Source organism: Chinchilla lanigera, unplaced genomic scaffold (assembly GCF_000276665.1).
Source record: "Chinchilla lanigera isolate Chin_1 unplaced genomic scaffold, ChiLan1.0 scaffold00137, whole genome shotgun sequence".
Taxonomy (NCBI): domain Eukaryota; kingdom Metazoa; phylum Chordata; class Mammalia; order Rodentia; family Chinchillidae; genus Chinchilla; species Chinchilla lanigera.
In genome coordinates, this window is record NW_004955538.1 from 2,510,184 (window position 1) to 2,524,138 (window position 13,955).

The window sequence follows — 13,955 nt, forward strand, 5'->3', positions numbered from 1 at the left end:
GCCGCGGCCGGGGTCGGCCGAAGAGCCTCCCCAGCTCGCCGGGCAGCGCAGGCCGGAGAGCGGGGAGCCCGGGGGACGCGGACGGGCGCGGGGTGCTGCGGGCAGAGGCTCCGCAGCCTCGCCAGCGACCTCGACCAGGTTCTCGACTTTTCCCTTGGCGCCCCCCAGGGAGCCTTTTAGATTTCTTTTTCCTAATTGTGCCCCGTAAAATCTTTGAACAGGACTAACAGGACTTTTAAAGTTTTCGAGACAGATCTTTTTATGTCAGGCAAGCTTTGAACTCACTTTGGAGTCCAGGCTGGCCTTGAACTCCTGGCAGTCCTCCTGCCTCAGCTTCCTGAGAGCTCCGGAATTGCTGGAGTTACAGGTGTGCGCCTCCATGCCCGGGTGAGCAGGAGTTTTCCGGTGAACGTAGAGCCGCTGGGGTGCACGGGGCGGCGCGGGCCGCCAGTGGAGACCGCCGCCCCCGCGGGCTGTGGGGGAGTGGGGGCCCGGCCTCCGCAGATGGCCCTTGCGAGGGGGTGGAGCCGCTCTTCCGCCTTCCCGCTGAGCGCGGTGGCTCTGGCGCTCCCCGAGGCGCTGGTGAGGTTGGGCCGCGCAGTGTCGCCGGTGCCCTCCACGGGCACAGGTTGTCCCGGGAGGGCGGAACCACGGCCGGGCTGGCCCCGCACTGCTGGTTCCGCGGTGGACCCTCGACTTCGGTAAGCTGTAAGCGCTCAGGCTGAGAAGTGTATTTTGAGCTCAGCGTGAGGCTGTGGGGCGCACAGCTGGCAGAAGATGCGTGTGAATCTTACCGGGCCTGGTGGCAGTCCTGAAGCGCCAGGGTTTCCTGGGGGAGTTTGGAGCAGGGACTCCGGAAGAAGGTGCGGCTGCAGTCCCGACAGCCCGAGCGCTCCTGGGCAGGGCCTGGCCCCGGGCGCAGGGCCGCGCTCGGCAGCACCGTGGGCCCCTGTGCAGCTCCCGTGCCGGAGCTTTTCCGCCCGGGGCTGGTGGCGAGGCGGGCGGCCTCCGTGCTGGGGTCTGGGGGCTGCCCTGCGCCGCCAGCTCCTTGCATGCCCTCCGGCGTGCCCTTCGCTCCCTGGCCGTCTTCTGGCCCCGTCCGGCCCGTGGCCTCCGCTGAGTACTTGCAGGCTCCGGGTTGGGCCCACCGGATGTGGGGCGGAGCCCTCCTGCTGGCCGGGCCAGGCCGGGCCGTGCAGGGGTAAAGGTCACCAAGGAGGCTCCCAGGTCTTCTGGACGCAGCAGGCGGTCCCAGCCTTTGCACCCGCCGGCCAGGCAGAGGTGCTGCGGGCCTCCCGGGCCCTCGCGCCCGGCACCCTGTGAAGAGGCGGGTTCGTCGCCCCCTGCCGGGCACGGCCTGTGCCTGCCCCTGGGACTCACCCACCTGTCCGAATGACGCTCTTGCCCTGGAAGAGTGATTGTCAGTAGCGATGCGCTGGAAGTTCCATACACCCACAGATGTTTTATAACCGATTGACCGACTTCTGAGAAACCCAGGACATAGCTGACCCGGAGCCCGAGACCTGCAGAGAGCGGGTGGAGGGCTGCTGGGGAGGGGTGGTCGTGTGTCTGCAGCCTGAGGGACAGGCCTGTGCAGCCCCACCTTGGGCCCGGTGGGGACTGCTTCTAGCTCAGGAGCCCATACGCAGGGTGTCCCGGATCCCCCACCTCCTGGCCCTTTGTCCTCGGCCTCTTCGGCCTGGTCGGGGCTTTCATTGCGTTGCTCAGTTTACAGCACCCACTGGCTGAGCACAGCTTGGTGAGGCCACCGCAGGTGCCCTGGGGCCTGGTGGTCGGGAATGGGGGAGTAGGCTGCTCCACTTCCTGTCCCTGTCCAGGGCCTCTCAGGGCAGCTCCTTGATTCCCTTGGCTGTGCTGGGGTCACGCTGCTGAGCTTCCCTTTCTGTTTTAGTTTGAGACAAAGTCTTAAGTTGCTCAGGCTTGTCTCGAACTCGTGATCCTCCTGCTTCAGCCTCCTGGTCAGCTGAGATTACAGGTGTGTGCCACTGAGGTGGGACAGGAGAAATGAAAGACAGAAAGGAGCTGAGAGCCATGCTGAAGATTGTATGTTTAAGACCGCAGCCTCCGGGACCCAGTGAAGATCCCCAGGCAGATCCTCCTCAGTATTCCCGTGGTTAAATCCAGGCTCCCGCCCACCTGACCCACTGCGCCCTGAGCTCCTCCGGATGCGGAAAGTCCACTGGGCTTCGCTGCTGGAGAGCGGGCTGCTCCTGAGATAAAGGAGTGGGTTGGGCAGATCCAGGAATGCTTGGGCCACCTCTGCCCAAATAAGACCCCCCACACCTGGAGACTGCGCCAGTGCCCTTGGGGCTGGCGCCTGCTCCCCGGTCCCCACCTTCATTCCAGGAAGGGTTCGGGATTTCCCATTTCTCTGCGCGCTGCTCTCTTTGGTCCTAAATCTCTGCCTAGTAAATTCTTCGGAAGGACGGGTTGAGTTCCTCACTTCAGCCTGGTGATCCCCGCTGACGGCCGCCCCGTGCTGCCCCCTCCAGATTGTGGCCGGGCAGGGACCGTGGGCTTCTGTGATGGGGTGCTGTGCGTGTTGCCTGTCCCAGGACCAGGGTCTGTCCTAGGCGGGGACAGCCCCCTTCTGGTCTCCCTTCAGGTGGAGACCTGTGCTCCTGCCTGAGGCCCCCGCGCTGCTGGCCGGCTGTCGTGCTGGGCGGGTGTGGGTGCGCACGGAGGCCCGCCTGAAATGCATCTGACACGGGACCCCTCTGCTGCGCTTGTTGGGGATGGCGGAGTCGCCTGGGGCTCTGGACTTCGGTGTGTTCGTGGCCTCCTGAAGTAGCTGTCACCCGCGGCAGAGATCTGAGCCTGCGCAGGGGTGGCCGGCAGGCTCCGGCTGTCACTGGATTTCCCTGTAGTGAGGTGGTTTCGGGTGCAAGGCTGGCTACACGGCAGGAGTTTTAGTCTCCTGTCTTCGCCAGTTTTATTTCATTATTCTATTACCAGGTTAAATTGCTGTTTGAAATTTCAACGATTTCTTTTCACTAATAGAGTGAATAGGGAATTACCCTAAAATTCACATTTTGTGCGTAAGCACGTGGGTTAACGATGAGGAACTTGGGGCTTGTTGGTATTTTGAAGGGAAGGGTGGACGCGGCCTGGGTCCAGCAGTTGGTCTTCTGAGGGTGGGAGCCGACCTCTCCTCATGTCTCACCTTGCTGCCCTCACGGCCAGGACACTGTCGCACTCGTCTGGCGGCCCCGGGGTCGCCTGAGGCCGGGTGGGAAGAAGTCACCGCTGAGGCGTGAGCGGGGGGCCGGGCGTTTGGGCAGTCGGCCCCGATGCAGAGCTGGCGCTGGCCTGTGGACGCCAGGGGCAGGGAGCAGCCAGGCCCGGGCAGAGGGGAAGCGGGAAACATGAGATGCTGCGCCCGCCTGCAGCAAGGGCCCCTCGGGCACAGCGATGTGCCTTTCTCCCGCCGGGGACGCTCTCCAAGGCGCCTCTGTCCACTGGGAGGGCACCAGCGGGTCCCAGGACCGCATCCCGTCTTGACCGAACTGAGGGTGGCACCGGGGCAGGGTCCTCAGAGCCCCGTTCCCACAGCTCCTGTGGGGTGTGCGTGGCTTCCATCCTGAGTGGTCTGCCTGTGGGGGCCGGCGCCCCAGGAGGGCGGGGCCGTGTGGAGTGGCTGGCAGGGCGCACAGCCTGCGGCGTGTTCCTGTTCGAGTGGCCGCGGTGGCAAAGGTGGTGGAGGCCTAGGCAGATCCAGGGGCAGCGCCGCTGTGTGAGTCCCAGCCCAGCCAGTCCCTGTGCCGAGTGGCAGAAGGCGCCCAGCAGCGGGAGTGACCCCAGGCCCGCTGGGCAGTGCCCCCGCCCGGCAAGGCTGCGTCCATCCCGCGGTGCTCTGTGCTGTGCCTTGTCGGCACACAGCCCTCTGTCCTGGGCAGCGGGTCCCGAACACTTGGTGCCCGCTAGGAGGGCCGAGCGCTTGTGTGCGGCCACCCCCAGCCCTGTCTCCTGTGGGCGCCCACCGGAAGGGCAGGGCTGCGCTCCTCAGAGGGAGTTGTGTGAGCCCTCGGCTGCAGGAGCGCAGGGGCCCCCGCCGTCACGCTGTCGGGTGAGCCACTGGGTCACTTAACCCAACCGCGGGTCTGGCGGCTCGTGGCTCCCCCGAGGGTGGGCTACGCGCATCACTTGTCACACCAGTGGCCAGCCCTGCGTGGATGCCGGACCTGCGCGCCTTCCAGAGGCCCAGAGCAGGAAGTCTTCTGAGGCCCGGGGTGCACAGAGCGAATGCCCCTACCAGGCTGGGACCCAGTGTGCCGCGCGCCCTGCCGTCACCGTGCCCATGGGTGAGGAGAACGTCTGCCTTAGGTCAGGGTGACCCTGGCGGCCACAGGACCGGGTCCCAGTGTATTTGGAGACATCTTCCCTGGGGAGGACATTTGTTCTCTTCTCAGGGCGTTGCTAGGAAACCACCGCTGGGCACAGGCCTCCGCAGTGGGTTTGACTGAGTGGTTCTGCCTTGAACAAACGCCAGGAGGGACACAGACTTGGCGCTGGCAGCACTGCTCTGCTGCCCAGCAGAAGGCGAGGCTCCTGTGCCCGCACAGCCTGTGCCGCTGCTGACCGCGTGGCTGAGGGAGCCCTGGCAGCACCGCTCAGGCCGGGGCTCTCGTGGCTCTCCGCACTGCAAGGGTCGAGTGGACAGAAATCCTGTCGCCAAAAGGCCAGGCTGAGAGTCCTGGGTCTTCGGGCCCCCTCCTCGCTCCTGCTTTGAGGCAGCGTCTTCAGGGTGTCGCAGCCTGGGGTCCGACCACGTCAGATGTCCCTTGTCCTGAGCTCTGCTGCAGCCCCCCAACCCCATGCCTCCCTGGTTGGGCACACAAGACCACGTGAACCCCCAGGACTGGTTTCACGTCTCAGCTCGGGGCTTCTGTTGGAGACCCCCTCCGCAAGTTTCCTTCCTTCATTCAGGAAGTGGGGTGGCCCTCCCTGGTGTAGGTGAGCCCCTGCTCTGGAACATTGTGGCATTTCATTGGCACTGACCTTGGGCTCCTGTAACAGGACAGGTGCCACCGACCCAGAGCACTGCGATGTGGACTCGGCTGCAGGAACGTCGAGCCGCCTGCCCTTGGCTCCTGGGCCCGGCCAGGGGGCGTTCAGGCCACTGGAGGGGCTCGCACACACCTTGGGGCTGCCGCCTCCCTGGGAGCCTCAGGCTGGGCCCTGCCACCCCGAGCTGGGCGTGGAGCTTGGTGCGCTGTCCTGCCCGCTGCAGGCCCTGTGTGGGGCAGGAGGCTGGCTTTCTCACCAGTCTTTGCTGTCGCCTCTTGGCCCTGCCTTAGTGACAGAACCAGACCTCATCATCTTACTGTGTTCTCTCCTAGTGCTCAAGATGCATGCAGTGTGATGCCAAGTTTGACTTTATCACCAGAAAGGTGAGCGGAGGCTGCGGGGAAGGGGAGGCGCCTGGGCTGGACCCCGGCATGCTGAGCCCCTTTCCAACAGCCAGGGACTGGGGAGGGGAGGCTGGGGAGAGTGGTCGGGAGTTCTCGCGTGCGTGGGACCCCGGGGTGCGCCCAGGTCTGCCCAGAGCCCCGTCCCAGCGGTGGCAGCCCAGTGCACGGCATTCTGGGCAGCCGAAAGCCACACAGCACCCCTTTGAGCATTATTTTAAAATAAGGCCTCATTTCCCAGTTGAGGCCGAGCCCCACTGTGTGAAGACCCCTGTGAGGGACTCGTGTGGAGGTGCACTGGGTGTCCTCGCAGCGTGGCCAGCGCCAGGCCCTGCTCACCGCCCCTCCCCCTTGCCAGCACCACTGCCGCCGCTGCGGGAAGTGCTTCTGCGACAGGTGCTGCAGCCAGAAGGTGCCCCTGCGGCGCATGTGCTTCGTGGACCCGGTGCGGCAGTGCGCGGAGTGCGCCCTGGTGTCCCTGCGGGAGGCGGAGTTCTACGACAAGCAGCTCAAGGTGCTGCTGAACGGTAAGTGTGCCGACGCAGCCTCCTCCCCGTGTCCCGCTGTGGTTGGGAAGAGGGTCGTGTCCTGTTAGACGTCTCACCCCTCCCCGTTTCCTTCCGGGTTCATCTAGGAGAGATGGAAATGCTGCCTGAAGTGCCAGCTCTGGCCTCACTGGGCACGGGCAGGAAGGTGCATGCTCCCAGCCCTTCTTGGGGCTGTGGCCCTTGGAGACTGGCAGTGGTAGCAAGGGCAGAGCTTGGCTCTGAGCCACGTCCCGGGAGGGAGTGAGGGCGAAGGGGGCGTCCTCCTGAGGGCCAGGTGTGCCGCCCACCCCTCCCAGCCACAAGCCCGTGCAGACCGTGGGGCCGGGGCAGTGGGCTTCGTGCTTCTTGGTGCCTCCTTCCAACTGTGTGGGTCCTCCCGGCTGGCTCTTGCAGTAGGGGTGACTATCTGGGTGTTGATGAATACCTCTGCCCTTGCCTGTTGGGGTCACTCTAGGAGCTTCGTAGGCAGCAGAGCATAGCGGCAAAGCAGTGAGTGCCCTTTGCTTTACTTCTCTGACCCTAATCCAGTGCTGCCTCTCTGCTCGGTGGAGCTGCTGCACTTGTCTCTGGAGGATCAGCCTGGGAGGGAGAGTGAGACTGGTGGTGAGCCTAAGGCACGCGTGCCGCAGCGGGGCCGCTCGTATCGTTGAGGGCTAAGTGCTCCCCGTCAGCGGTATAAGAGCAGGTCACATTTGCACGTTTGGTTTTGTCTCTCAAGGAGCCACCTTCCTTGTAACTTTTGGAAACTCAGAGAAACCTGAAACCATGGTTTGTCGTCTGTCCAACAATCAGAGGTAAGAGCCTTCGTGGCACTGGATGGCACTGCCAGGGGCTACTGTCTGCAGGGCTGCCATGGAGTGCCTTTGTTCGCACAGATGCCTGATTCTGGATGGGCACAGCCACTGTGAAATCGAAATTGCACACATCTCCACAGTGCAGATGCTCACCGAGGGATTCGCTCCTGGAGGTACATGCTGTGTCCTTCCTGGGTGCAGGGTTTGGGGCACTGCACTCGGGCCCTCTCTGTGGGTCGTAGTTAGCCTGTGGCTTTATCTTTAGCGCTCACCAGGTGCGGGGCTTAGCCTGGAGGGTTTGAGGAGGGTGGCCGGGGTGTGCTGCAGCGGGCGGCTGTGCAGATGGTTTCACTCACTGCTGGTCAGGCTTCCAGTGCAGTAGCCAGGGCTCCCCGAAGGGTCTCGAGTGGAGGCTGCCAGGGAACCAGCGCACAGGCCTGCTGTGCCCAGCTCCGGGGTTACCGAGGCTTGACCTTCCCCCGGGACGGCACACTCCCGCTCCGAGTGGACCTGACCCACCTCCCTTCCTGTTCTGACTGGCTCTTGCTTCCTCCTCTCCTCTGCTGCCTATCTTCCTGATGTAGAAAAAGACATTCACACTCACACCAGCCTCCTGGGGAGCCAGCCCGCCTCTGAAGGTCAGCCGCCCCTCAGAACGCCGAATGCTAGGTCTCCGGCCACCTGGCTGGTCCGTGGGTGTGGTCCACGCCAGGGTTCCCTGTGAGGCTCCCCGTCACACCTTTGGTTGACGGAAGAGACTGTGTCCAATGTATGGGTCAGTGACAGAGTACCCAGTGGAAGGGAACATTCTATTCAGGGGGGAGTGTGGCAGTTGATCCCCCTGAGCAGGCTGGGGCCCGGGGTGCACGAGGCATGCGCGCTTCTACCACCGCCCCTCCCTGCTGGCTCACGGTGCCCTCTGGGGCCCTGGGTTCCCTGCTTCTCTGCCGCGAGGCCAGTGTTGTGCTGCCTGTGCCCTGCATAGCTGACTAGAGACACCTGATGTGAACACAGGCTCTGGAAACGCTGGGAGCCGGTTCTGGAGTCAGGGAGCCTGAGGCACGGCTTGGACTCAGTGCAGCCCTCCCCACCCAGAGGCGGCAGTGGGAACGGGGTAGCCTCTGGCCAGGTGCTGCATGCACAGCCTGACCTTGGCTGCCTTCCTGGGCAGGCCTGGGGCTGCTGACATTGTGTGACTTTGGAAGCAGTGACCCTGTTCTCCCTAGTGTTTTCTTAAGACCCTTGAGAGTCCCAGAACCCGGTCTTCCTTTGCAGATGAGGGCGTGGATAATGTGCACTGTCCCTTGTGCCGAAGCAGCCTGAGCTGCCTCACCCTAGCCTGGCCCGGTAGAGTGGCCGAGCACACGTGCAGTGCAGGGCCAGAGAGTCACTCCTGGCTGGCCTGGCTCAGCACAGATGCCCTTGAGAACAGAAGTGCGCTGACAGGAGTGGCTGCTGGAGTTCTGGGGGGAGCTTCAGCTGCCCAGGCCACACACGGGTCCCTGGGCTTTGGAAACGGGGTGTGGCTCCTAAAGGAGTGGGGTGGGGTGGTCTCAGTGGGGGACCACGGTGGCCTCTGACTTCTAGCCATGATGGCTCGGCCTGGCCTGTAGTGAGGTGGCCCCTGCTTTCTGCAGCCCGGCCAGGTGTTGTCTTGGGGTTTCTGAAGGCAGACATGGAGGTCCTGTGGGACTCAGGAGGCCTGTCCAAGAGCAGAATCCCCGGTGGTCTGGTGATGTGGCTTTGTTAGGCTGGCTGACATGTGCCTTCCTCCCTATGAACTGGGACCTCCCATACTGTGTCCCCAAGTAGCAGAGTGGGTGATGGCCCGCCACCACTGACCGGGGCTTTGCCGGGCCTGTACCTGTCTACTCTCCAGCAGGCAGTGCCCGGGCTGCAGGCATGTGCTTGCAGTACACGGTGCCAGGGTCCGAAGGCGCGGCCCAGCTGAAGCTGATGGCTGGGGAGGACGGGAATGCCAGCAAGAGGCCGGCAGCAGCATGGCTGGCAGCTATGCACAAGGTACTGTGCCTGGGCAGAGGGGGGCCTGGGCGCGGTTCCAGAGCCAGCGCTGCCCCACCCGGGTGGCCCACACAGCCCTGAAAGGCACCCAGGCTTAGCTGTGGACAGGATGGTTGTGCTGCGCCACTTACTTTTGGTCACCCTGCAGGCCACCAAGCTCCTCTACGAGTCTCGGGACCAGTAACTCACATGTGAGCAACTGCAGCGTGTCTGGTCACCTTGAGCGCGCCCCAGCTGCTGGCCTCGCTGAGCACCACAGGGCCGACCAGGCTTGTGCTGGAAATGCGACTCGAGTGTTGGGAGACACAAGGAGTTCACTTAGTGCAATATGTACACAGTTTATTAACGCTTTAAACAGCTCCTCATGCCTTAGCGTTTGTCTTTATCCTGTTGATTGTACTGGAGGTGGGCGAGGCTGAGCTACACTACTGCTAACCCGTTTTCAGCATAACCAGTACCATGTTTCTGAGCTCCCAGTGTCCCCTAGCGCTCCCCGTGACCTCCCCACAGACCTGGACTGGGCGGCGCTCACTCGGGCCGGGTGAGGCTGAGCCAGCACTAACTGGGGCAGTGAGCCACACTTTGACCCTTCACTACGCAGAAGGCTCCAGCTGTTTTCTACTTTTCACTTACTATCTCACTTTATTAAAATGATGGTATAGCAATTTGTATATAAAGCATACAATTAAAACCTATTTTGAAAATACGCACCGGGCTCTGGCCTCTCTGTCCAGCATGTGGTTTGTGCCCCATCGTGCTGTCTGCAGAACACAAGACTCGCAGCCAGGTGCCAGACAGCAGTTTATTGTGCACATTGACACGGCATCAGCAGTGCAGGGCACAGGGTGCTTGGCCCCACATCCTGGTGAGTCACCGCTCAGAGTGACGATGGCGGCGCTGCACCCATGAATCTCCACGTGTTTATACACAGATATGCACAAGACCACACATGGAAAGGAAAGCCTGGGGTCTGTGTTTTAATGAGAAAAAACTCTTCCAATGCAGCTCTGGCAGTCTGGAGTGGTCCAGGGGACAGCCGTGTTGGTGTCTAAAAGGCCCATCCACAGTGCAGGCTGGGGCAGGGCCTGTGGCATGGCACGCAGATACCTGGAGCTCAGGCACTGTGTCCGGGCAAGCCAGCAGCTGCTGCCCATCGAGCGCCAGCGAACTTCCTCCAGCGGCCCAGCCCTGTCCTCCTAAGCCCTGCCCCATGGTGCCACAGACTCCAGGGTCTCTGCACTCACTGGGAATGAATTCTGGCTGTGCAGCTAAAGGCTTAGGGGCCAAAGGATCACACATCCTGGGGCATGGAAGACTGGCACAGGGTCAGCAGGAAGCAGCACCCCCAAATCAGCCTGCAGGGGGCCCTAGAGGACACACGCATCAGACAGTTTCTACCCAGGACTCCTTTGGTCGCGAAAGGGAAGGATGATGGAGAGGGAGGAGGAGGAGAAGGCAGATCCACTGTGGGTGGGGCAACATCTAGCACTGGCGGTCAGAGCTTATCTTCATGGGCAGCCAACCAGGGGTCAGGACAATGACAGGGCTTCTTACTGGCGACAGGGGTAGGTGTTCTGAAAGCTGAGTATTTATTTGGATTTGTAGTCATTGGCAAAATTCAGTCTTGGAGGCAAAAGTACCTCTCCCAGTTAACGGTCAGACTGGAGAAGGGGCCTCACCTGGGAGATGTGGGAATTCACATTGTGGACGCTGTCTGCCAACGTGAGCACCGTGAGGCCGCCCCAGCTGCAGTTCTCCTGGGGACAGCAGAATCGCCTCCAGCGGCTCCTGGGTGCTCCGAGGGGAAGTTTAGGCAAGCGTTCGCTGCCGGGGCTTGATCCGTGGATATAACTGGGGAGCAAGAAATTCACATCAGGGCCAGGAAGTGACCTGAGTGGACTCACCCCTGCATCAGGCACTCCTGGCCCTGGACACTGCCTCTGGGAGCTGTCTTGGAGGTGCACGGCTTGTCCCTTCCTCTGGCCAAAACTCAGCAGTTCCCTCTCCCCCAAGACCCTCTTAGCCCCATTTTACATTGCTGCACCCCACAGTACCCGTCCCAGCTCTCACAGCACTCTATACCCTAAAAATTGCCGCTGTGCTGGGCTCCCAGGGTGCAAGCCTGAGACGGCAGATATGCTCTTGGCTCGCATCTTGGAGGCAGGAAGGTCAGGAGTGAACAGGGGGCACCTGCCAGCCCGCTGCCATCGTGAACGCAGCCCCAGCAACCTGTGGCCCCAGCCCTGACTGGTGCAGATATTTCTGGGCTGCAGAGCCCTGTGGCAGAAGCTCTCAGTGGCGGCCTCGTCACCTGGCAGAGCCCGGCACATACAGACATGGAGCAGCACTTGGCCGGTCTTGGTCTGCGCAGCCTGAGCACGCCTTTCAGGGAAGGGGCCTGCTGTGGGCAAAGTGTCCTGCCCGGTCCCCAGTACACCCCGACCACGCCTGCAAGTGGTGCTGCGGCCCATGCGTGAGGAAGCCGGGCCTCCGAGCGCTGAGTCTTACCCCCAGCAGGTTTTTGGGCACGTAGCCTTCCCGGTCCCCAAGGCGAGCCCACCACCACTCAGTCTCGCTTTCGTCCTTGCGTCTCAGGACGGTGATGGCATCCCCTTCATGGAAAGTCAGCTCGTCGCTGTTCTGGGCCTCGTAGTCCCAGAGGGCGTACACCACGCCTTTGTTCATTACTCCCAGTTTCTCCTGAACTCCTGGTAGCAGAGAGCAAGAGTCAGGCCCAGCAGAGGGCAGTCCACGGGCAGGAGCCCAAGAGGACACCGATGGGTGCACTGCTGATGCCAGCTGGGTGAGACCGGGGCTGCCCTACCCAGTGCTTCTTCAGACCCAGCTGCAGCCCCTTGTCTTAAAGTGTGCAAACCCTGGCCATCTCTTGGTATCCACAGGGATAGCTCAGGAACCCTGCAGACACCAAAGCCCTCAGTGCTCAGGTCCCCTTACAGGAGGTGGTGGTGCTTGAGTGTATAACCTACGAGTATCCGCCCTAAACTTGAAATCATCTCTAGGTGACTTCTGTTGGCTAACGCAGTGAAAGTGCTAGGCAGACAGTGGCTGTGCTGTGCTGGTCGGGGAATAATAATAAAGTCTGTGTTCATGACAGTCACAACTTTTTTTTTCCCAAATATTGCTCTTTTTTTTGTTTGTTTTCCGGTACTGAGAATCAAACTCACGACCTCGTGCTTGCCAGGCAGGCACTGTGCTGCTGAGCTAAATCCCCAGCCCCCTCCCAAATATTTCAATCCACAATTGGTTGAATCTGTACCTACAGAACCTGACTGTGCTGCTAAAATCTGGTGCCCAGGGTAAAGGTGTGCTCTTCTAAAACATACTTCCTCAGGTGAAACTCGAAGCTTGTGCTGGAATAAACTCACAAGTCAGCAGCTGAAGGAACTGTGTCTGCTGCAACACATGGGTGCCCGGGACAACCTGAGCCCTGGCTGCTGAGCGCATGCAAGCCCATGAAGCTGCTGGACTGTTCTCAGAAAGTGCCTCTGTGGCCCCGAGGCTTCTGCGGGCCAGGGCAGTCCCTGCCTGGGGCCCTCCTCTCCTCTACTGTCCTCTCTGGCTGTAGCAGCTTCATCAGGACATGAGCTTCTCTCATCAAATGGCTCCTGGGACAAACGACTAACCTTAGGCCAGGGCAGGGACAGAGTGGCCCTGCTTTAAGTGCTGGTGCGCCCACCAGCAGGTGTGCACAGTGCTGCCTGACCCCACCCCAGCTCCTCTGCACTAAGGTTCCCACCCAAAGCACGGCAAGGTCACCCTTCCTCAGCACCTAGCACAGGGTCTCTGTCCCAGTGTGGGCTCTGACCGTGTTCAGAGTGAGAAGAACAGTGTGCCCTCCTTTGGAGCAAGACGTCCTGGCTGCCCCAGGAGGCAGGCGTGCAGCCAAGTGGATTTCTGGGTGCCTGGGCACAGCATCGCCACAGCAGCACTGTGGCACCTGGTGTCACTTACGGGGGAGGGGGCTCCCTACATACCATAGAGGAACTGAGAGCACTGGATGTAGCCTTCCTCCATCTCTTCGCATTTGTCCGCAGCAGTCTCGATGTCACTGATAGTCGAGGCAAAGATGGCCGCGCCGCTCTCCACCAGCTGCTTGCACAGGTGCACGCTGTTGCAGGAGGCGGCGCAGTGCAGCGGCGTCCTGGAAGCAGAGCAGTGAGGCTGCAGCGGCACCCCCATGCGGCTGCCGCCTTCCCGTGAGATGCGCTGTCCAGGAACCCCGCGGGTGAGGCCATGCCTGTGCTAAGTGTCAGGTTTCACAGGAGACAAGCTTTTTACCGACCAGCTATTCTGGACCATGTATGAACTGGGAATCAGGCTGACAGACACTCTCACTGCATGGCGTCGACACACAGCGCGACACAGCCGCCTGTGAGGACGGCCACGACGGCAACCTGCATGTGAGGACGGAAGTGTGCTTCCGCACAGCTGTGAAAAGGAGCTGTGCAAGCACAGCAGGATGAGAGCTACGTGCAAGTCCAAGATGACCTCACAGCAGAGTGCAGCAGGACCCTGGCCCCAAGGCAAGGGGAACCAATGCGAACACCTCGGTGTCCAGCAGAGGGACTCTGGTTGCTGTCCACACATTCATACGGCTGTATCCATGCGGGGTCTCTGGAAGGAGGAAGACTGAACAACTGGCAGAATGTGTGGATGGGATGTTGACGCGGCACAGGCGGAGCATGCGCGCGCCTGTCTTGAACTGAACAAGCCGGAGGAAAAGCTGGGAAGGCGGGCATCAGAACACTGACAGCCAGGGCCCGGGCATGGAATGACAGAGTTCTTGCTCGCTTACTTCCACACTCCCGGCTTTCTAAATGAGCATGTTCCAGGAGACGGGATAGGGAAGGGGAGGTAACAAAATTTCAGATGTGCTGCGTACACGCACGCACTCTGTACACGGACTGCCATCACTGTGTACTGCAAACACAGACCTAACGCTGTTTTATGCACGTTTCCCTTCAGAAGGTAGGAAAATGAGCGCGCCACACCCTTAGGGCCCTCACCATCCGTCGCTGTCAGCAGCGTTCACATTGACCCCGAAGTCCAGCAGGAACTTGACGATGTGGTGGTGGCCAGCACAGACGGCATTGTGCAATGGGGTGATCCCCTCGTCGTTGGGCTTGCTGGGGTCCTCCACC

The 13,955-nt window shown here is 61.5% G+C and overlaps 3 protein-coding genes across 12 annotated transcripts in view; 1 reads left to right on the top strand and 2 right to left on the bottom strand.

Annotated features, from left to right (window-relative positions):
• Window positions 1–1,715, bottom strand: part of Xrcc3 (X-ray repair complementing defective repair in Chinese hamster cells 3) — a 12,602-nt gene extending 10,887 nt beyond the window's left edge. Inside the window, exons 1-2 of one of the 2 annotated variants that reach the window (XM_013507843.1) lie at window positions 795–1,715; window positions 286–721 (exon numbers count right to left, since the gene is read on the bottom strand). In XM_013507843.1, coding sequence (XP_013363297.1) covers window positions 286–721; window positions 795–1,054 — 696 coding nt within the window. In that variant the 5' untranslated portion in view covers window positions 1,055–1,715. The remainder of the gene's footprint in view (window positions 1–285; window positions 722–794) is intronic. The other variant, XM_013507849.1, reaches the window with a different exon arrangement.
• The window catches only part of Zfyve21 (zinc finger, FYVE domain containing 21), a 10,177-nt gene extending 678 nt beyond the window's left edge, over window positions 1–9,499 (top strand). Inside the window, exons 2-9 of one of the 6 annotated variants that reach the window (XM_005410787.1) lie at window positions 5,361–5,411; window positions 5,788–5,956; window positions 6,506–6,580; window positions 6,696–6,771; window positions 6,853–6,944; window positions 7,356–7,409; window positions 8,651–8,793; window positions 8,942–9,499. In XM_005410787.1, coding sequence (XP_005410844.1) covers window positions 5,361–5,411; window positions 5,788–5,956; window positions 6,506–6,580; window positions 6,696–6,771; window positions 6,853–6,944; window positions 7,356–7,409; window positions 8,651–8,793; window positions 8,942–8,977 — 696 coding nt within the window. In that variant the 3' untranslated portion in view covers window positions 8,978–9,499. The remainder of the gene's footprint in view (window positions 1–5,360; window positions 5,412–5,787; window positions 5,957–6,505; window positions 6,581–6,695; window positions 6,772–6,852; window positions 6,945–7,355; window positions 7,410–8,650; window positions 8,794–8,941) is intronic. The other 5 variants (XM_005410788.1, XM_005410789.1, XM_005410790.1 and 2 more) reach the window with 5 other exon arrangements.
• Window positions 9,500–9,581: 82 nt separating this feature from the next.
• Ppp1r13b (protein phosphatase 1, regulatory subunit 13B) overlaps window positions 9,582–13,955 on the bottom strand; it is a 75,005-nt gene continuing 70,631 nt past the window's right edge. For all 4 annotated transcript variants that reach the window (XM_013507841.1, XM_005410811.2, XM_005410809.2 and 1 more), the window contains 4 exons: window positions 13,821–13,954; window positions 12,789–12,955; window positions 11,302–11,501; window positions 9,582–10,644 (listed from right to left, as the gene is read on the bottom strand). In XM_013507841.1, the coding sequence (XP_013363295.1) occupies window positions 10,603–10,644; window positions 11,302–11,501; window positions 12,789–12,955; window positions 13,821–13,954 (543 nt within the window). In that variant the 3' untranslated portion in view covers window positions 9,582–10,602. The remainder of the gene's footprint in view (window positions 10,645–11,301; window positions 11,502–12,788; window positions 12,956–13,820; window position 13,955) is intronic.